The sequence below is a fragment of the Oreochromis niloticus genome, linkage group LG18, assembly GCF_001858045.2.
Source record: "Oreochromis niloticus isolate F11D_XX linkage group LG18, O_niloticus_UMD_NMBU, whole genome shotgun sequence".
Lineage (NCBI taxonomy): Eukaryota > Metazoa > Chordata > Actinopteri > Cichliformes > Cichlidae > Oreochromis > Oreochromis niloticus.
The window spans coordinates 25,635,632-25,659,047 of NC_031982.2; the positions used below are offsets into that span (position 1 = coordinate 25,635,632).

Below are 23,416 nucleotides of genomic sequence, written 5' to 3' on the forward strand. Positions count from 1 at the left end.
TTCTAGAGTAACAAAAGTGCATTACCATACTGCTGCAGTGGCCTTTTAATTTTCTGTCTTGATTCTTTATTCATTACTGTGGCATAAAAAGCACAAGTGTAGGCATTATTATTTCAAACTTATGATCATTTATGCAGAGGTTACATAAAAACCAAAAACTCCCAGGAAGTGTCTGGACTCAGCACATCTCTGCTCCTCTACTGACGTTTTAAAATTCTCATGAGACACCAGATTTAAGATGACAGCTCAGCCGGCGCTCCATTCATATAACATGAACACATTTCACCAGTCGTCTTATATTCTTATCCTCCTTACTTGGCTTTGTTATAAAAAGAAATTAATCATATAAAAGGAGTTTTACGGTTTTCTTTAATCCCCACAGTGAATAAAAGACAGAGGACACACTTCACATCGGTAAAAATAAGAACATTCACAATATATCTAATTTTAGCTAATATGCAGACAGCAAATGACAGAAGTATCACATATAATCACTATTATTATTATTCTTAACGAAATGTACAATTCAATAACCTGCAAAAATCCATGCAGCATTTGGATGTTATTTCACTACTGATTAAAAAAAAAAGGTGTGTTAGCTGTGTTAGCAAAACCACTTTTTTTCATCACAGTGTCATTTTACATTCTATGCAACTTAAACACGCAAAGTTACACACTTCACAAGGACACTTAATCCGGACACGAAAAACAAACATGTGTCAGGACACAAAATAACTGTAAGACATGCACAGAGGAAAGGAGATGACAAACTTTTCAATGTAAAAAAGCACTTTAAGAGTTTAAAATGGCAACAAGTACAATAATTAGGAGCGAATAAATAATGTGCTACATAAAGAACTGAAGACAATCAAAAGTTTTGTCAAATTGTAACTAAATTCCAAACTGTAATTACCTCGACTATCACAGCAGGACACCCAGAAAAAATAATGAGTGTATTTTAAATTGTGACGAATAATAAAATTCACGGCTTTGTTCTGCAAATGTCGAGTCTCAAATGTTTTAATCAGGACTTCGGTTTGCTTTTAACTTCAACATTTGCCCCTAATTTTTATTTACACCTATCAGCCACAACATTAAAAACACTGACAGGTGAAATTAATTACACTTATCATCTTGTCATCAACCCAGTGTTCTGCTTAGAAAGCTTACATCCTGTCGTATGCCATAGTTAGCGATGCATTGTCATTTATAAGCATGTGCTAGTGTGTCTGCATTGCTCTGCTCTGTAAAACTGACCTGATCATGTAGGACTAGTGCTAATAAATTCTGAGCTAAGAAAGCTAGAGTAGGGGTACCTACTCCAGACAAAAACTGCCCAGAAACAGATCAAGGAACACGAAAATGAGCCTAAGGTGGTGATCCAGCCCCCAAACTTCTGCAGCATGTGCTAGATGCCCTACAACACACCCAGTCTACAGGATGACCTTCACATATGATCAGAGCTGTTTTTGCTACAGAAAGGGGGACGGCTCAATATTTAGCAGCCAGTCTAAATGTTGTAGCTGATCTGTGTTTTCATTCGAGTGCAGACTTCTTCTAATATTCTTCTGATTTAAAGACCGTTTATACTCTTTCAAATTAAACAGCACTGCTCAGAACATGACTTGAGGTTATTTAAGGGATACTTTAAGGTTTGGATGAGAACAAAAGGGGTAAAATAGTTCAGAATTTTGGGACACAAAAAAATAGTTGAGCAAATCAATTCCATTCTCATATCTGTACAGTAAATATGAAGCTTCAGGCCCCCGACTTAAGCTGCAAACAAGGGAAAACCACTTCATAGCTGGCCAACTAGTAATGATTATGTAAAAGAGCAAAGTTTTTGTAAACAAATAAGATATAAAACATTTTAATGGGAGAAGTTCAGAGATGCTATTAGGTGGATTTTGTTACCTTTTATGACCCATTTTCATTTTTTATTCTAAGCTAACCTACTGTAACCTGTTGCTGGCTGTATATTTAGCTGGCAGATATGAACGCTCATATTTTCTTTAAAAAACAAAAAAAAAGCTCTTGCATTTAAAAAAAAGAACTTCTGGAAATAAAACTACCTTATTATTTGCCTGCATCTCTGCCCAGTCTTTTATTCAGTCCCCTTCCTGTGAGCCACAGATGATTCATGAGAGCCCATAAGAGGATGTATTCTTCATAATATACTGTATAATGCATCCGTGGGTTTTCATCCAGTGTGCTCCAGCGGAGAACAATGCAGTGTCTGTTGCTCAGAAAATAACCAACTACGCGGCCTGAAGCAGCAGAAATAAAAACAAGACTGCACACAAACCACTGCATCAACAAAAAACAAACAAACAAACAAACAAACAAACAAAAAAGGCATCAATGCATAAATTAAAAACATGCCACAAAAGGAGGATTGGAGATACTTTTCCAAGTACTCACACTTGTGAGTAAATGAACAAAAAGCCTTCAAATAATTCATCAAAAAACCCTAAAAACACATCAAACGTGTCTCACAGCAAATCTCAGTTTCTTATATTGATGTGAAGCACTTTACAATGTAGGTTGAAAACTACAGCAGAAATGCAACTGCCTGTTGGAGAGCTGCCAGATGACTGCACAATCATGTGCTGAGCGAGATGTATAAAACATGTATGTTAAATGTTTAACATGCATGGCCTACTGTACGTATCCACGCTTCAGTGTCTACGGCTGTTTTGTCCCCACGGGAAGGGGAAGAAGTATGATTTCCAACTCTGCCGGCCCAGATTTCATTTTCATGCTCTAATACTTCACGTACATGTGGAGGACACTTTGATCCACTGCTACCCGTCGTGCTGGGATTCCAAACACCTCTTGAACACGCGCCATCCCCGAGGAAATCTGACCACTGACCCCGCCTGTGTTACGGCCGTCTCCTATCCGCTGAGCTACACCGGGAGGAATTTAAAGCAGGAAGGTTTTACATTTTGCCGATGCGCTCATCAGCTGGGCTGACTTATAACGAGTGACAAGGTGACAACAGTTTTGAGTAAAGAAGCAGAGCTTTTGCTGTGCTCTCTTGGACTGAAACATACTGTTGTTTTAAAAAGTGCATCAGATACACAAGAACACAGAAAGCTTGATTTTACTGATGTGCTAAAACTGCTCTAAAATTGACAATAAAATCCACATGCCAGCTTTTTCCACAGCTTTCAATCACAGAAGACTGTCTTCATCAGGGGAAGGCTTTGCTCAGCTGTCATACAGATCAAGCTGTCGAAGTGTAATATCAATAGGATTTCTTATAAGCCTGCAAGAAAGTTCTGTCTAGACCATGGAAATAATGGTTAGACCCCATTACTGTAAATTTCCTTCAAAACTTAAACTACTTTGTTAGTTTTTGATTGATTATGATTTTAGGGATTCAAATAAATAAGCTTGAGCACAAAAAATTGTAACAAAAAGCAGTTTTCATGCATGGACTGCTGCACAGAACCTTTCTAGGACTAACCCAACAAAGGTGGAGGTGAGACTGCAAATGTCTAATGCAATTAAATCAGGCATTAGCTGGTCTTTAACCTGCCAGCTCACTTGTACAAAGGCTGTATGACGTGTGCCGACGTGAGAGCAGAGTATCTAATATTACATGCAGCGAGTGCATCATGTGTAATGCCTCCAGGAAGTCGTATATATGCAGCTCCCTCACCTAAACCACACAGAGTATTTCTAGGATGGCAAACGCATCTAAAATTGACTATTTCCTGCTGTGTGATACATATGAGGAAAGACAACTGTGGAAAATATCCCAACTTGATTCTCACAAAATTGTCCAAAGTGCATGTGTGAAAACGGCTTCAGGCAAACAACACTGACAGAGAGAGTTTAGAAAACTGTTACAAAGTAAACTATTTGAGGTGGAGTCTGAAAGTGCTTTAGTGTACCTCTTCAAAGTAGAAAACTCTGAAAAAAGAAAAACCTTTAAAAGTACTTTGTGGAGTTTGTGACCTCTAATATTGCTCTGAATGTTTGTTTGTTTCTTTTTCTCTACGAGTGGCTCCACATTTTGTTTGTCACAAAATGGGGCTATGAGAGTGTTTTTTGAGTAGGGAGTCCATTCATTGTAGCTGTTAAACTCAAGGATACGCACAATGACTTCTGAATGTAAATTTAACTGCTATTTATTGATTAAAAAAAAAAACTCCACAAAGGTGCCTTTAAACTTGAGGTACATCCAATACCTTTGTTTTTCAAGGTCTCCAGCTACATCTTATGGGCTTTAAAAGCAGCTTAGATGTTGGGGAGGGGAGGGCGGGGGGGATGCTATAAGGCCAACAAGTTAAGATCAAAAATGAGTTGTTTATATGGTCATTGCATTGTTACAATTGTTTTTTCTACTGAATCTGAATACACATATGCAAGTTGTAGCTGCCTTGAGGTTTTAGCAACATTAAGCACCTTCTTAATCGTTCCTGTGCCATCAGCAAGTACATTCAGACACCCATGTTCTATGTTTTTACTCACACAAGATTACTAGGTTACAAATAACTTGCGCAGAATCTGAAGCACTGAATTTCAACGTGTAGGTGGTACCTGGTTTCAAATGAAATGCAGTGAGTGCAGAGTTGCCGAAACTCTGCTGATATGTAAAAATTTGACTTTTCACCCCCAAACCCCCATTTTTCTTTTAAGTGAAAGCATTAGAAAAAGCTACAAATGGACCTGAAAAAAATCTAATGGATTTCATGCTTATGTTCAGTCAAGTTTTAACCTGTAAACTTGATCTGCAAATCACCACATCAGACAAACACCATAGCCTCCGTGTGTTGTTAAGCATTGATTTGCAGCAATACTGAGACTCTGGATCTCAGCTGCAATCACCAGGGACTGTTTGCATCGAGCAGTCTGTATTTGAAGTCTTTGAGTCGTTCCAGTCCTCCCCTCTGGGCCACCGCTCTGACCAGGACACTAATCACAGCCTCAGGAGGGGCAGTCGTGGTCACATCCACAGCTACCAGCCAGCATACACACCTCACCACTTCACTGATTATTCTTCACCGTCCTGGAACAGATGCATTCAAATGTAATGGCCCGAGCCAAGAGACGCGCACGCTCCATCCAGAGACAAATGGGAAGATGCGTTCACACAAAGAGGCACAAAGCTGGATGAGAGTATGAGAGAGAGCATCTTCCTTTGTGTCTATACGATGAACTGCAGAGTATGTTGCAGGCACAATGATAACAGAATACAATTAACTTCAAATGGTTTCACTGCACATATAAATCTCTCCCTCTGCAGGGTCACAAATGACTTAACTCCTTCCGTAAAGACGAAGCTTCTAATTGCACATTGTTCTGTGCGCTGTGATACTCACACTGTCGATTGGCACACTGTTCAAGAGAATTAACAATTTATCTCCGCGGGAATAAATTAGCAAACTATCAGGACATCAGGCCAACACCACAACATGTGTCTTAATCGTCAATTTCACAGCATTATAAAAAGAAAAAGAATAACACAAAGAGGACATCTTTAAGTTACGTGTATGACCACACAGAAGCAAAAAAGCTGATTTACATCTCCACCTCTGGTTTACCTTCAAGTTTGACTGCAATCTGCTAGTGCTGTCTTTTTCTCGTGACCTTGTTTTGAAGCGTCTTTGAACAGAACGGAGTAAAATTGAATCTGACAGAGCATCTGCCTTCACTACTCGCTCAGTCAGAGATGAAGGCCTGAATGATACTCGTTATAGATTAATTACAGCCTGACAGAAGACAGACACGCAGAGGAAACAAAGTGGACGAGCTCGTCAGACGTCCAAGCTGATGCGACTCGCCTCCACGGCAGCAGCTAAGCGCTTCTTCTGCTACAGCCTTGAGAGAAAATGTAAATTCGGCGTCTGTGATGTGTAGAGAATACGGACATCTGAGCCACTGAGGTCACTGCGAGTTGACGGACGCTTGTTTCTTCTCCTTTTTTTAAAGTTCAAACCATCCTTCGCTAGACTCACAGAGCAGCGAGCGGATCGATTAGTCAGTGCAGAGCAGCAGGCCTCAGCTCTAAAATTCAGGAGAAGGCTTTAAATTCAAAAAAGCAGGAGATGTGTCATTGCTGTCAAACTTTTATGTAATTTTTTTTTCTTTTTTTGTATGAGGCTCCATGTGTAACCAACCAGGACTTTAAAAACAACCTTTATTAATAGATATGGGGTGGAATTTGTGCAAAAATGGCTGTGTGTTGGTTAGTGCAGAGATACATTTTGTCTCTGTGGATGATAGTTATGATGATGATGATAATGATGCTTCCATGCTGCTTCAGCCAGGGTCACGACAGCTGCCATGGTGGGTTGAAGAACTTGATGGCATGAGACTTTGCCCACTTGGCAAAAACGGACTTCTCCGTGATGAAACGGTGTCCTCCATATGGGGCACTCTCATGCAGGAGATACTCAGCACACTCGTCCCGGCTGCCTGCCTCGTAATAATGGTAGGGAACTTTTTTGTAATCCTCTGTCCTAAAATGAAAAAGAAGAAGAAGATTATTTAGACATTGTTTTAAAAACTTTCGTCTACAATTGTTTGGGAGTGGCACTATCCCTCCTCTGCACATGTACAGACCATCTCAGCTATACCTCCCTGACTGTCTCCAAACGGCTCAACCTGAGCTGTCTATCTAATAAACTCATTTCTAATCTTGTCTATCCTCACTCACTGAAAACATCTTTAACTTTGCCACCTCCAGCTTCGCCTTCTGTCTTTTTGTTAGTGCCACTGTCTCCAAACCATAGCAGTTCTCACTACAGTCTTTTCTTTCAGTCACAAATTACCCCTGACACTCATCTTCACCCGCTCCACCCTGTCTGCACTCTCTTCTTTACCTGTCTTGTCCAGTGTCAATTACTTATTATTCTGTCTTGCTTCTACTGACTTTCATTCCTCTTCTCTACAGAGCGTACCTCCACTGCTCCAGGCTCTCTTCTATCTCCTTCCTACTTTCACTACAGATCACAATATCTTCTGTGCACTGAATAGTCCAGAGACTCCGGTCTGACCTTATTTGTCAACCTGCCCATCACCAAGCAAGAAAAGGCTCATAGCCAATGTAATTCCACCTTGAACCATTGCTTGCCTTTCCACTGTCTTGCTGTCCTCGTACATGTGCTGCATCACCCTTAAATACTTCTCTGCCACTCCTGACTTCCTCATGCAGTACCACAGTTCCTACAAAGGCATGCTGCAGCTCCTTTTGACCCTCTCTATACTTCTCCATTAACACTCACGATCACGATATGGGTTATCAGCTTTATACCTCTGTAGTTACTACAGCTCTGCACATGACACTTGCTGTTGAAAATCAGTACCAATACACTTCTCTGTTCTTCAGGCATTCTCCAACAGTTTGGTTAAAAAGTCCACTGCCCTCTGTCCTAGACGTCTCCATACCCTCCACAGGTATGTCACACCCAGCTGCATTTCCACTCTTCACATCTGCCCTCACTTCCTCCTTCCTAATTCTCAGCACTTCCTGATTGACCAATTTTCCTCTTCTCGCTGTCATTTTCTTCATTCATGAGCTCCTCAAAGCACTCATTCCATTTTCTCAGTACACCCTCTTCACTTGGGGATGGCACTGCATATGTGGGGAAAAAAGCTGTTAAAAAAAAGATTCAGCCCACTCCTCATCTGTGTCTGAGATCAGCTTGAGGCTACATTAGCCACCACACATATTACATTCGAATTTCCAACTGACCTGTCAGTGGTTCAGTTGCACTGTGAGTACTGTGGGCGGTAGGTTTTGACAAGGAAGAAGAATGAGTGTGTTAAAAAAAACATGATCTCTCTAGTTCTGCTGTATCAATTCTGATGCTGGAGAAATGCACCGACATGGCATACAAAAGTCTAACAAAAGTGTATACTGTGGCAGTATAGTATTAAAAATGGAGTAAACTAACTGCACTGTAGCCAGGAAACTTTACCTTTATGAACATTTATGAAACTGTGATAAAGACACCGGGTGTGTCTACACGTGTATCAATTATTTGGAATTGAAATACTGACATATTAATATGAAAATGCTTGGGGGTCCTAATCAAGCTTTTCAATTTAATTAATGTATTGGTGGGAAATTTTCAGCTTCATGTAACTTCAATCTGCCTGCCTTTTAATTATCCATTAAGTACAAATCTTTTTGTTTACTTTTTTAAACTTTGGTTACAGATTTTTCACCTCTGTATACCTTTGAATGTTGATTTAACCCTAACCCGAGAATAATGTTCCTCAATGTAAAATCTGGAGAAATCTATTGGATGCTCATGATCTTTGGACCCTCACAGCATAGCATTAAAAACAGGCATGATTCTGTCCCATATCTCATACGTAAATATGGAGGCAAAAAACATAAAAGTGGAAAACTGCTCTTGGGTCAGATGAATTGAAATTTCGATTCATTTTGGAAAACATGAACATCTCATGCTCTGGACTAAAGAGGAAAAGGAGTATTTAGCTTGTTATCAGTGTTCAGTTCAAAAGTCTGATGTTATGAGAGTACATCACAGTCTGTAGACTTGGCGGCTTATACAGCTGAGAAGACACCATTAATGCTGAAAGGTGCATACGGGTGACAAAGTGGCCTGCTTGCAGTCCAGATATTTCACCAATTGAAAACATTTGGAGCATCATGAAACAAAAAACATGACAAATGCAACCCATGACTGTCAAGCAGCCAAGAATGGGACAACATTCCTCTCCCAGGATTTGAACACTTAATATGTTCTCTATTGTGAGTAAAATATGGGTTCATGGATTTGTAAATCATTACATTCTGTTTTTCATTGTATACAGTGTCCCAGCTGTTTGGGAATTGGGTTTGTACATATGCTAAGCTATTTTATTTATCCAGGTGTATACATGTTTGTCAGGGAACATTTTTAATTTGCTATGGCAGACAGTGAAGACAGCCTGCTCCTGTTTCAACAAGGCAAATCCCACAGGCACAAATCGAGGTCAGTAAAGAAAAGGTTTTCCCAGTTGGTTTTAGAAAAACAGCAGCCCATCCAACACTTTTGGGATGAACTGGAATAGGATCTCCAGGCCAGAGTTCATCACTCTACATCCTGTTAATGCTGTCGTGTATAAATGGGAGCAAATCCCTGCCTAAAGTCTCAAAAATTATGAAAAAGCTGCCCTGCAAAGTAGAGACTGTTATAGTAGTAGAATATTTGTCTAATGTCTATCCATCCAGTTATCCAGCCAACTTTTTAACTGCTTATCCAACTAAGGTCACAGCTCACAAACCCATCCCAGCTCTCACAGATACAAGGTACATCCTGGACAGGTCGCTAGTTCATCGCTGGGCTAACTCAGGGAGACAGGCATTCACAGCTAGGACCAATTTAGATTCATCACTTAACATAACATGCATGTGTGTAACCATAGCACCCCGAGAAAATGTGTTTGCAGGTTTAAAAAAAAAAAACATATTGGTATTTATTTTTCTACTGCAGATCAAATTAAAACCATGACTGATGTTTGAGTATTTACATATTGTTAAATATATACATATTGATAAATATATATTGTTAAAATTTTCAATCTTCTCTTTCTCACAGTTAAGATTACATTTAGCGTTCTTGGTTTTGGCTTAAAAGAAATAAAAATCTAAAGTAAGAAAACAAATTAATAAATTATTAAACCGTTAAAACGAAGCTCCTTTGAGACGGTGTTCAGTAATTCGAGCTGATTCTGCCGCGAGCAAAGGCTTCTACTCGGCAGGTCTACCTTATTTGAAAAAAGGGGCTGCTGTCAGCGCCCACATTTATTCAATAAATAGTCTTTTAACTAAACTCTGATTTACATCACAACAGATTCACTTCTATTCTGAGACAAAGTAAATCTGAAAACATGCAGCAAGCTCAGTAATGTACAGTAATGGATTTCACGATGCGTCGCTCGGTTTAGAGTTTGCATTCAAAAGAAGGGATCAATAAAAACAGAAGGAAGCTTGGAGCAATGGATAAGGTTCATTGTGCACTCTGCCACTGGTTTCTAATGGCGAGTGACAGCTTTATGAGAGGATGACTTGTGTAACAATTGCACTGAGAGAATGAACACAGAGAGAAGGGAAACAGCCATCACGGCAGCCAGTGGCTCCACAGCGGGAAAGCGACCGTGGCTGTCTGCCAGCTTACAGTAATACAAAGCCCAATCACTGCCTCTCTTCTGTGTCACACAGTGTGCACCAGTGTTGACAAATAAATTCAATTTCACCCTCTCTGCAACACCTGTTGAAGCACCACTGCCACAGAACCACTGGGGTCAATCCTAACTAAAACCATGAATATTGCCACACAAAAGTTTCCTTCTCCTTGTTGTTCTGGAGCATCCAGCTGACAAAAGCACTTTGCGTGACTCTAAACTCAGAAACTTGGTGAAACACAATATACTCCTGTCCTATGCAGGATGGAGGGAAATAAATGAGAGACAGGCAGGGAGAGAAAACTGGCCCTTAACTGCCTCACTGAATCATAAAATCCTCCATGCTGGTTATATTATCGCTTCGCTCCGCCATGTGTCTTGGGCTGTTTTTATTTCAGCTCCTGCTGTGCACGGGGAGCACAGAGAGGATAAAAGTCAGGATTTTCAGTGTGCATTAGGTAAAAGTGTTTGATTTGGGGGATAGAGAGAGCTCAGGTAGAGCTGCGAGAGGAGGCGAGATCATCAACGCTGAGATGACTTGAGACTGAGCAGCCATGCCCAGAGCAAGAGCATCTTGTTTGTCATCCCTCCCATGGCCTCGCAGTCAGACAGTAATCACTCACCCCGGAGTCAGAGAGAAGACGACGGGCCCGATATACAAATAAAACTCGAAGCAGAGGAGGAATCGGGGTGCTGCAGCCCAGCCACCCGCAGCCAAAGAGAGACTGCTGCCTGCTGGGTATTCTAGGCAGGGAAACATAATGGTATTCACGGCACAGAGAACCCAATATGGATTTCAGCATAGAAACTCAGCCATTAAATCCAAACTGAGGCATTGGAAATGTAACAGGGCAGGCTGTGGTTATGGGAGGTTGTGATTGGCCGGCGCTGCGGTGAATGTGAATGGAGTTTTCAAAGTTTTGTAGGAACGCGTGCATTTTTCATGCAAGTATAGAGGAAGGAAGGTGTGGGAGCGGGTAGCGGGGAGCGTGACAGTTCATGTCTTACTTGCAATAGGTGTCATTTATCATGCCATAGATATGGATCTCTTTGCACATGTCCATGGCGAGGATGAGCGTGAACCAGCCTGTGCTGAGGTAGGAGCCGGACTGGATCCTGCAAGACACAAATTACAGATAATGCACTGTAATATTCATTTGCATAAAAATCCTAATCATTTGCATTGAAATAAAAAACAAGCACAAAGTTTTAAGTATGCCATTTCTCAGCCCTTTGTACACGTCCCTCTTGTGTGATTGTAATTCAGCTGAGCTAAGAATTATAATTATCCTAACAGATGTTCTTAGTGTAGGCTGCTCTGGATCTGAGCCTCAGCTCAAATGTATATGTATCTACAGAACAGCAAGAAAGCTGGCAGATGCATAACCATATGTCAATGTCACATGAGAAATGTTTCTAATTTTAGAGACCAAATAAATATTATGTACAGTGATAATTTAGGGGGTTGTAACATTCACAGTGACTGTATATTTAAAGGCTGAGAAATGCTTGCTGTTGTTGATTAGCTTCATTCACAGCAGTCATCCCCTGTGAGTGAAGCAGGCCGGTCAATAACAACATGCATTATCCTTTCATCATCATCATCAGACCCGTAGTTTATGAGCTCTGACCCATCAAAGTTTAAAAAAAGAGAGCTTTGATCATTTTCAAACACAGAGCACACAGACTCAAGATTTTTTTTTTAAGAAACCTGATTAGTAACACCTGAAGTGGGTCATAAAATGTGCTTCCCTAGCCTCTTCCAGGCAGGGGCCCCCACACACCCCGAGGGCCCCTCTTCTCTGCAATGCAAAACACCACCAGGAGCCTTAGACTGTGAGTAAATTAAATGCAGTGCACTGCATGATACCGATAATGATAAATAAAATGGGACATGACCACCGTGTAATGCAGCATCAATACGGAGAGGTGCAATGAAAATTCATTTAGAGCATCCAATTATACAACACCATTATTAAAATAAACAAATGAATAAATTAGGTCTGAAACTACAAATTATTTTCATTATTGTTCACTTCAGCTTATTTTTTTCTTAAAAACTGTCAGAAAACAGTGAAAGGTGTTTGTTATAGTTACGCACGTCCCGAGGAGGTGTGTTCAGACGGCTTGTTTTATTTTACCAACAGGACAAAACCTTCAAGGACATTCAGTTCAATAACACATAGGACAAAGACGGGCTTAATAACGTTTTAACAAAAATTAAAAGCTGGAATTTTTAATTTAAAGATGACTGAAAAGACTTATTGTTAGATTTCACAAGTGGATATTGTGATCAAGAAAAAATAATTCCAAAAACAATAAATGTAGAGTATGACAACAGAAAGGGGGATGTAGTGGTCTTGGACACACTTCTTTACCTGCTGTAAACCACAAAAAAAAGCACAAAACTTAATATGACAGTTGTGTTGCTTTAACATTGGTGTGCTTTGATTCTTGGTTATATTTCTGCTGTTCTTATATATCAGTGTTATTTTTATATGTGGGATGTAACGTCTGCACCTTTGATTTTTTTCTTTATTGTGGTTATATTTATCCATTAGTTGCCACAAACACAAATGCAATTCCCAAAAGGTCAGTAAAGACAACTACTGCTATGAGCATTCATAGTGTGGGCTCAAGATTAAGTTCAGATTATTTAGGTCTGGACAAATGACTTCTTTCTATTTCTGTTTAAAGAGGCCAAAGCTGCAGAATTATTCATGTTAGTAGATCAGTATGTGTACAGACAGACTTAGAAAACAAACAAATATTACATCCTTCTTGAATTAATTGAATTATTTCATTAAACCGGATTGTTTGTAGGATGTTAATTAATCTCTTTTTGTCTCCAAATTAAAATACAAATGCAAAACTCACAAACAAATGCCTATTATTGGATTCAATACTTTGACGATACTGTTTCAGGGTTAGGACCATGGACAGCACTCTTTTCCGTTCACCAGACTTTAAAGCACACAGTGTGAACTATAGTAAAACTACTGTTGCTACATGCAAGAAGCCAGAACACAAAACTAGTCAGAAAATCTTGACATACAGGAACTGTGCCAATTAAACTTCACAACCAAAACCAGCATTGTTCTGTAGTAAATACTGAGATGATCTTTTAAAAAGGGTTTCTTATGTGTTTTCTGCAGATGATTTACAGTCTGATTTTCCATGTGAGATAAAGGTTGTATCCAAAAGCATTCACTCATTCACGCTTCTCTATTTTCTGTGTAGTGAGCTGCAGAAGACGATATAGTGAGCTGTTGAGGAAATTAATATTTTGGCCACCACTTCGGTCATTTTCTCATCATTCAGTTGCACTATAAAATAATAGATCATCTGCTAAATAAATAAATAATAATATGATATTTGTAATACATAAATATTGTACAAAGCATATTCCCAGTTTGATAAATACAGTTTGTGGTGTGACGCACAGTTCTCTTTCTCTGGCAATAGATACTAAATTTTTAATAGTGCAAACAGTTAATGTTATGTTGCTTAAGTACCTAACCAAGTATGGTTAGACCAAACAAGCAAACACAACAGCACAAGAGTATCTGATTTCTCATTGAATTCCTTTTAGAAGCAAGTCTCGGAACATTTCTCTGCACTTATTCTAATGCAGTTATTTGGACGGATAATCAAAACTAACAGTCACTGGGGCATAAAAAAAAACTTTGGTATCATATTTGATATATACACACTACCAGTTCTTTTTTTTACCACTTTCTACATTGTAGATACATTAACCATATGAAGCAACATATATGGAATTATGAAGCAAAGAAAAATATGATAAATAACTCTAAATATGGCTTATATTTTAATTTCCTGAAAGTAGCAATGCTTTGATTTGTTGATAGTGCTGCATACCCTTGGCCTTCGCTCAATGAGCTTCATGATGCAGTAGTAGTAGTTTTCATGTCACAGGTGTACCTTGTCAGGGTTCATTTGGAATTTCTTACCTTCTTAATGGGATTGGAACCATCAGTTGTGTTGTGCAGAAGTCAGGTTGGTACACAGCTTACAGTCCTATTTGATCCTTGTTAGAATTCATATTAGGAACCAATAAGCTAGGTAAAGAGAACGTCCATCATTACTTTAAGAACTGAAGGTCAGTCAAACTTTGAATGTGTCCCCAAGTGCAGTTGCAAAACCATCAAGCACTACGACAAAACTGGCTCACAAGAGGAGTCACCGGCCTCAGAAATCACAAGTTAACAGCATCTCAGATTAGAGCCCAGATAAATGCCACATGGAGTTCCAGTAGTAGACACATCTCTACATGAACTGTTCAGAGGAGACTGTGCGAATCGGGCCTTTATGGTCAAACACCTGCTAAGAAGCCACAACTAAGAAAAAGCAACAAGCAGAAGAGATTTGTTTGGTCCAAGAAACACAAGGAATGAACATTAGACCAGTGGAAATCTGTGCTTTGATGTAATGAGTCCAAATTTGACTTCTTTGGTTCCACCTGTGGTGTCTTTGTATGACGTAGAAAAGGTGAACGGATGGTCTCTACATGCATGGTTCCCACCGTGAAGCATGAAGAAGGTCTGATGGTGTGGAGGTGCTTTGTTGGGGATTTATTCAAAATTAAAGGCACACTGATCCAGCATGGCTACCACAGCATCCTGCAGCGATTTCAACAGGACAATGACCCCGAGCAAACCTTCAGGCTGTGTAAGGGCTATTTGACCAAGGAGAGTGATGGAGTGCTGCGCTAGATGTCCTGGCCTCCACAGTCTCCTGACCTAAACCCAGAATAAGATGGACCACAGAGGGAAAGCAAAAGGACCAACAAGTGCTCAGCATCTCTGGGAACTCCTTCAAGACTGTTGGAAAACCATTTCAGGTGACGACCTCATGAAGCTCATCGAGAGAATGCCAAGAGTGTGCAAAGTGGTAATCAAAGCAAAGCGTGGCTATTTTTTAAGAATCTAAAATATAAACATGTTTTGAGTTATTTCACACTTTTTTGTTTATCACATAATTCCATGTTTTCATTCATAATTTTGATGCCTTCAATGAGACTTTACAATGTAAATACTCATGAAAATAAAGAAAAACTTTTAATGAGAAGGTATGTCCAAATCTTTGACTGTTAGTGTATATGCATATAAAATAATAATTAATTAATTCAGCATTCATACATTTATTTTTTGTGTGTTTTAATGTTTGTCTCTATCTGCTCCATGGGCTACAGCTTAACAGCATAACAGCTCTCTCTGTTATGGCGCCTCTGACGAAGCCATCAAAAACAGCAACACCGAGCAGATCATCAGAATCAACACCTGACCACAGCAGAATGTAGACTCATAGCCCAAATACAATTTCTTTGCTGGCTTGAGAGCTCGGAGCTAACATTTGTCAAGGCAGCAGTTGAAAATGCATTGCATGATGAACAGTTTCAATTCAGCTCAATTGGGTTTTTTTTTTTTATATAGCGGCAACTCACAATAATAGTCACCTTAAGGTGCTTTATATTGCAAGGTAAAACCCTACAGTACTGATAGAAAACTCCAACAATCAAAGTCAATTCCATGTGAAAAAACACTTTTGGAGTATCAGGGTGAGGACGGCCAGTTTTTCATTGCTCTGCTACTGCACAGTAGCCAAAAATGCACATCAGCCTGTTATTAACGGAAAGTTGGAGATCCAGTGCAATTTATTTGTCTGTAAATAACGTGTAAGTGAATGTTTTTAGATATTTTGTTTGGAGATATTTTCATAATAGCCGGTGCACAGCTGATGCTGTATAGTGTTTGTTTATTTTGTGAATGCTTATTATTAGATCATCACTGGCTCTGCCAGAAAATAATAGTGTCTGTGAGCATTAAAGTAAAGTCAGCGTGCTTGCAGGCATTGTATTTTCGTTATGTGCTGAATTTGCCAATAATAATACAGTCCATGTATATGTGTGTAACCTAGAACTCGTGTAGGTTTCTTAGGTAGTTATTATTTTACAGGAAAATGTTGGATTTTTATTGGACATTTAATATTTTTTCTAATAGAGAAAACACTATAGGGAAAAAAGCCTGGTGCTCAGCCACGAAGCTCCTGGCACACAATTTTTGTGCTGATGTTAATCCAGACGAATTCAAACATTAAGGTGTGGCCCAATAATTTTTATATATTAACAGCTTTTTTCATAGAAGTGCTGAGTTCAGGCTATCCTGAACTCATTCCTATTGCTTCATTTTCCCAGCATTTACATTATGAAGCATGTTCTCATAGCTGAGAATGTTATACAGTGTTTAGGCATTGACCATCTGTTGTACACCACTTTTTTGAGGCATGTCAAGGTTTTTTAACTACCAAACATTCAGTTCCCTTCTGACTTAAATAAGATTAGATCCTTTAATAGGCATGCCTCCGTATAGACAGCAGAAAGGGAAGAAATCTTTCTATTGCGTATGTACTCTATAAAATGAAAATTATGGTTTCTGTTGGGGGTTTTAAAATGGTTCACAAAGTCTAAATTTCGGTTTGAATCTGAGGCTTTGTGCACATGATGTAAAATCAAGGTGAAATACAGCGGCAGTACTTTCACTCACGGAGCCCACACAGCAGAACACACGATTGTATTGTTGCTGTTATCCAAAAGCCTCCTCGTAGATAAACCTGAGCTGCCCAATAAACCCGTGGACTGTTTTTTTAACTAGCTTATACCATCCCCATGAAAGATCAGTGAAAGAATTTAATCAGTTTGTGGAAAAACTCGAACATTTCTATTTAACACACCTTCTCACGCCTATTCTTTTTCCATTACCAAGGAATATATTACTCCCCTTTCTCATTACATCTGTCTTGTAACATATACTAAATTTTTTGAGAACTTTCCACCTTTTTAAAGTCACATGCAATCATGGATATAGATGTTAGAGACGATAGATGTATTAGGGATTGTGAGGGTGTTCAACTGACTGGGAAGGAATTTAAAAAATAAATAAAAAGAACTAAAAGTGAGCTGCACATGATTTACATTACAGAACAGTTACTTCAATCACAACCTTTTATTAGAATATAGGGCCAGTGACTAATTTGTGAGGATATCATGTTGACACACACACACTTAGCCTTTGATACTATTGTTTTCATTTGCTTTAACCATGAGACTAATTCTTTGATATGAATGAAATCAAGCCTCAAGATAATACATAATACAGTTACATAAGAAAAATTATTAAAACTCACCAGTGAAGAATGGTTTAAACTTTCAGTTTTATAGAATCCAATTATGCCCAATAGCTTTGGTTCAGACTCGCTGCATTATAACAAAGGCATCATCTAAATTTTGTATTCAGAAAAAGCAAAGGCGCACAAACACACAAGGGCATTTGGTTTGCAGTAACCTCCTTAAACATAGTCCAGAGTCACTGCAAAATATTATGCAAACACATGCATCATTAAATGCAAAGGGGTCAAAATTTTAACATAGAAACATTTAACATTTACATTCTGTGGGTTTCGCTATTTCAGTCACAACTGTGAGAGGTGGAAGGAGCAGGTGGATGTGTAGGGACACAACATGTAAGTCTTGAAAGTGCTCTCTGCTCATTATGAAGTGCAATAATTGTTTTGAATTTTTCTGACTGGTTACTGTGAGTAATGCTCTCTGTGTCCTTGATGATAAAATTGCTGAAGTTTTAGTTTCTGTAAGTGGTGTTCTTGTCAGGTTGCTTGTGTTTTTCTGCTGCTGCTGATCAGCAACTTTATTAACAACCAATTTCAACAAATTTCATCATCTGTCACACGATCGTGTGCCAGGTAAGTTATCTGGACACTTCATTTCACTCTCTGTATGTGTGTCACGTTTTCCTTTTCATGTTGTCTGGACAAACACAATAAATAAAGTAGTTCTTTTGCTTGGTGCTTAACATCACACAAACAGTGGGAGTGTCCTGTGTGGCGTTTGGATGTTTTTCCCCATGTCTGTGTGGGTTCTTCCTCCCACACACTAAAGACAAACATGCTAGGTTAACTGATGATTCTAAATCTGCTCTATGCGTACTTTTTTGTTTGTTTCTTTGTCCCGTAACAAAGTGGAAACCTTTGCAGGGTGTACCCCGTCTCTTAAGTGGACGAACAAGGATGGATGGGCTCGTCTTCTAGCCATTGCGTGAATGTTTTCTAGTACGCTTATGTCGAACAAAACCACAAACCTGGTTGACTCAGCTCTATTTTAGCCATGCCAGAATGAATAATTTAAGACTAAAGTTGAGACACAAACAGCTACTGGATAGATTACATTGACATTTCACATGTTCAGAGCGCCAAAGGCTGAATCCTACTGACTCTGGTGATGGCCTGACTTTTTCTCTAGTGTCACCATGAAGTAAAAAATTATACTGTGTTAACTTTAATAATGAGATCTTTCATGATGTTTTTTTTAATCTTTATCTAACAGAGCTGGTATTAACAAGGATAAAACACAGATCAAACCCATCGAGTGGATTTTTCAGGGTTTCCATCATAGTGCTAATATGTCATATTAACTATTTTAGCTGTTGCAGTTTATGTTACAAAAAGCAAAAGAAAAGTTTTTAAAAGAAATAATTAAAAAAAAACAGGCAAATGTTTTAATTTAAAACCGTTTCATCTGTTTAGCTGATATGCGTCCATTTATGGTGAGCTACAGCGTTCTTTACCATATGTGAACAATAAGCATGATTTGGTGCTCTCTTGTCAGTATAGGTTGTAAAGTGAGAAATAAACTCCCAGTTGTCTTCCTCTGTAGGCCAACAAAGCTCTGCTTTTCCATCTGTGCTTTACAATTACCATTATGGCGGCTTGATAGCAAAACATTAATTGAGTGTAAAATTAAATTTACGAGGCTAAAACACATTTAAAATCATATAATGACTTCAATATCCTCTAGTCTCTACTGTAAAAACACCAACCTTTTATTTTATTTTTTGATTTAGAGTTAGAATGTTTGTGTTTGTATTTTAACAACATGATGAACTATCAAGACAAAGTTCATGAAACCTCACCAAGAGGTGGACAAAGAAAGAACCCATTAAATTTAGGTATGAATCCACTTTCTTTGAAAATGCAAACAAGGGAAAAGACCTTTGCAAAAAAGTGTGCTCTGTGACTCTCTGGTGAATTCATTAGGTGGTTAAATAAGAAGCCAAACACTCAAATCACCAGTATCTTACAAAGCCAGAGTCTGGGTACAAATCCAGAAACCAATCAGAGATTAAACTAAAGAGTTAATAAAAAATGTGAACAGAAAGTAGTTTGTTTTTTGAGGTTTAGTGGTACAACAAAACCCTCATAAACACATAGACAGTGGGGTTGTGGGGAGGTGAAAATTAAAAAAAATGCAATTTGCTGTAATAAAGGAGTGGAGGAGCACAGAAGGGAAATGGCACATTATCACTGATACACAGCTCGGCAGCTCTCAGCTGTCAGAGTTGTCAACACATCACTATTACCCTGCATTATTCATTAGGAATTTGCCACTCTTGCGGCACACACGCAGACAGAGACGAATACAGGCACACATACACCACGTCCCAGTTGAGAGCTGGATGTCCTGGAGCAAAAAGGCAGTCAGGAATAAATAAAGGGGGTGGGATCCGCTGACCCGATAGCTAACGTTTCAAAGCAGATGTCTGGAAGTGAAGACGTGCCGAGAACGACTGAATTCAGGGTCTACGACGAGTAATGTGTTTACCTGTGACAATTATAATGGGACAAGAGAGCAGAAAAGATGCTGTTATTGTGTGGCCAATTTAAGAGAGATAAGACACGGTGTGAAGCTGCTTTGGCAGGCGACAAATAACATCCAGAGCCGGAGGACAGAGAGAATGCAATTTGCTTGTTTTGTTAAAGCAGAAAAATTCAGTCTTTTACTCAAAGACAGCAAACAAAATGTGTCATGATGTCTGGCTCGACACTGCCTGGCTTTTAAAGCAGTCTTTAAAGCCACTGAGACAGCTTTCTTGAAAAATAAAACAATAAATTGGGTTTGGGCATGAACCATGGGGATTAAAAAAAGAAATAAAAAATGTGCATAAAAAGCTCCAATAAATCCCTCTTTTTGTTGCTCTCCAACACAGACCTGAGACAAGTGAGGCGGGAGCGATTGGGACTGACATGCTAGGATGCTGCCGTGCTACTGGCACTGGGAAATGAAGGGTGTTTGAGAAATGAAGTCAGATGCTCTGAGCGGGGTCTAAGTAAATAATCCCCTAAGTCGGACTGATCTGGAGCTTGTTGTGCTTTACCTGCCGAGCGCCAGGGGCTAAGGAGCGGTGGAGAACTGCCCAGGATCAGTGAGAGACTCCTCTACCTACGACTCTGTTCAATAACTCACACTTGACATTCACAGCAAGAGAGCTGTCCACGTGTGCAAGAAACTCTGCACTGACGACTGATTCAGTCGAGCCATGCTATCTAATGCCTCTGCAAGCTGCACAAATATGACATGACACCTGTCAGAAGTGCTTAGTGGAATATAACTCAGCTCTATTGTGAAAACTTGATCCTTACTCAGAGAGGAAATCCTTTTGACTCCGAAAACTGTTTTACAGTAGGCAAAAATAAATGATGTAATATCAGGCAAATGCACATATTCACATAATAGCCTGGCTGGGTGTCACTCTTTGACTGCATGTTTAAAAGAACACCTGCTCTCATTATGCACGACCCACTGCTGATATAACTGCCTTTGGCAGCTCATAAATCATGACTCAAGATACAAAGAAATGTAATGGAATTTATTATGGTCATTTACCTTCTTACTCAGTTAGATTATCGCATTGATTCAACTCTTGTGCCTAAATGTATAGCTGTATCCTGCTGCAGCAGGTTAGCTTAGGGTAGTCAGCTTAGGCCAGAGGTTTCCAGGGATGTTTTCAACTGGTTGTTGGGGTGTTTTCCCTGACCAGTTGGCTAGTAGCTATTTGAGGTTGCTGGCTGATACCAGGTGAAAGTTGCTGCACCAAAAACTTCCTTGACATCGCTTTGCTCACTAGAAGATACCGACTGCAAACACTCACCATTTGCTCTCTAAGTTGCAGTGAAACTTGGAAAAATTATGATGCAAACCAGAAATTGAGAACCTTTGTCTTTAAACTAAAGGTTGTGCCTTACCACAACAACAATGATTATTTAATGGTGAATGGTCTCCACCATTAAAGTAATGATGTTTGTTGGCGTCTGCATGGTTTCACTATCATTTAGCGAGCAGTTTGCAAGTGTTTGCAGGAAGTCATCGCCTTTAATGCAAACTACTAGTGACTGCAGCAAATCTGCAAGCAGCCAAAGCAATTGCAACAAAAAACCCTTTCACTAGCGACTGACGGTTACCAGGGGCCACTTACCAAACTTTGGGCCCCTACAGCTTTTGCAATTAATTCCATAGTGACTACCAGTCGGGGACTAAACATTTTTTCCCATATGATTAGCAATTATCAGATGACCGGTCTCTAGATGTGTTTGCCTGTGTCTTAGCACAAAGCTAGGATCATTGCTTGTCTGTATCCCCTTTCCAGAAATATCATAACTTTGGTGTTATTTTTGCCCTTTTGTTTCTTTCTGTAGCGCTCCCTTTTTGTTTGGATACCACAACTCTATATCCTCACTTTGGGTCTGCATCATTTGAAGAAAATCTGTCACATCTCAATATTGTTCAGTAATACTATGTGTCATAACAGTAATGGTGAATACTGTGTTTCTGAAACATAGGGCTGATGGTGTATATGATGTATACAAAAATGGAAGAAGACATAAAATTAGTCCTTGAGGAATGCCTCACTTCCAATAATACAAATTGGGAAAGAATACTTTCCTGTTAGAACATTCAAAGAATATGAGGAAAACCAGTCTAAAGCTTGACCATGCAGGCCAACTTTGTGCTCCAGATGTTATTAAAGAATGTCATGATGATGGTGTCAAAAGAATGGTAAAGGAATCAAAATGGACAGGTGAAATGATATCATACACCTGAAAACTAGTTTAACTATTGGTTGGTGGATGGAAATAAAATTTCTATTTTAGTTAGCATCAGATGTGATTTAAAACCTAGTCTTTATAGTTGACACCTTGTCAGATAAAAATACCTAAGATAAAAAGTCTATCCAATCTTCTCTTGTTTTCTAATTAATTTTAGGTCTTTTTATTATGACCGAGTGTACCATGTGGATATCCAAGGACATTTCAAGAAGTTATGTAAGAAGTTAAAAACATGTTATCAAGTTGAAAAAACATGGAATTTTCATGAACATAAAATCCAATTTACAAATAGTTTCACAAGTTCTATTTTAGTAGGTTCACTTCCTCTGTCACACCAACACTCCCCATGTCCTCTTTCTTTCAACATTCAGCAGGAACAACACCCCGAGGCAGGACTCTCAGGCAGAATAGGTAAACATAAAAATCACCTTTTATTTAGGTTAGAAGTCAAAGTATATGAGGTGCAAAAATCCACAAAGAAAGCAACTAGAATTCAAAAAATCCAAGACATGAACTGGGAAACACAGGGAGGATACAGAGAATCCAAAAACATGCTGGCAATACACAAAGAGTTATAACAGGGTGGATTAACACACACTTTGAAAAAAGGACAAAAGGAACCTGAGACCAGGTATACACACACAGATACAAGGAGGGCAAATCAAGGAGCTGAGGAACAAAACACAGCTGTAACCAATCATGACAACAAGACAAGGAAGTAAATTAAATATAAGGCACAAGAGACAAATGACTATCAAAATAAAACAGGAAGTAACTACATGGGAGAATCATATGACAAAGATGAAGGATTAATAACTACATACAGTACAAAAAGAGGTCAGGCTATACTAAACTGATGCACAAAGTAGGAAATATAAACCAATAAGGAAATATCTTTCACTTCTCCTCCTGCTGACAACTCCATATTCAACATCCTTTGCATAATACATTATCTCTCCCTCCCCTGCACATCTCAACCTCACCATGCTAAAAACATAACAAAAGGCTAAATCATCATCTGACAACATTCCCTTGTTTCAAGACTACAATTCCACAAACTCAAATCTTTGTCATGGACAATCTGCTCAAATGCGATTGACCAACAGAACCTGGATTACGAAAGGACTACAAACAGAAACCAGAAAGCTCCTGTATCTCTTGGCCTTTGCATAAAGATTTTGAAGATCTGTGTACAGACAGCCAAAGGAAACTTTAATACTGGACACTATGGGCTGGTCAGTAAATGGTGAAGCTCAATAATGCTGCACTTCAAAGTCCTTCACTGAAT

At 39.1% G+C, this 23,416-nt stretch overlaps 1 protein-coding gene across 2 annotated transcripts in view; it reads right to left on the minus strand.

Moving 5' to 3' along the window:
- Nucleotides 1–351: 351 nt before the first annotated feature.
- st6galnac3 (ST6 (alpha-N-acetyl-neuraminyl-2,3-beta-galactosyl-1,3)-N-acetylgalactosaminide alpha-2,6-sialyltransferase 3) overlaps nt 352–23,416 on the minus strand; it is a 101,803-nt gene continuing 78,738 nt past the window's right edge. For both annotated transcript variants that reach the window (XM_005476699.4, XM_005476700.3), the window contains 2 exons: nt 11,161–11,268; nt 352–6,473 (listed from right to left, as the gene is read on the minus strand). In XM_005476699.4, coding sequence (XP_005476756.1) covers nt 6,284–6,473; nt 11,161–11,268 — 298 coding nt within the window. In that variant the 3' untranslated portion in view covers nt 352–6,283. The remainder of the gene's footprint in view (nt 6,474–11,160; nt 11,269–23,416) is intronic.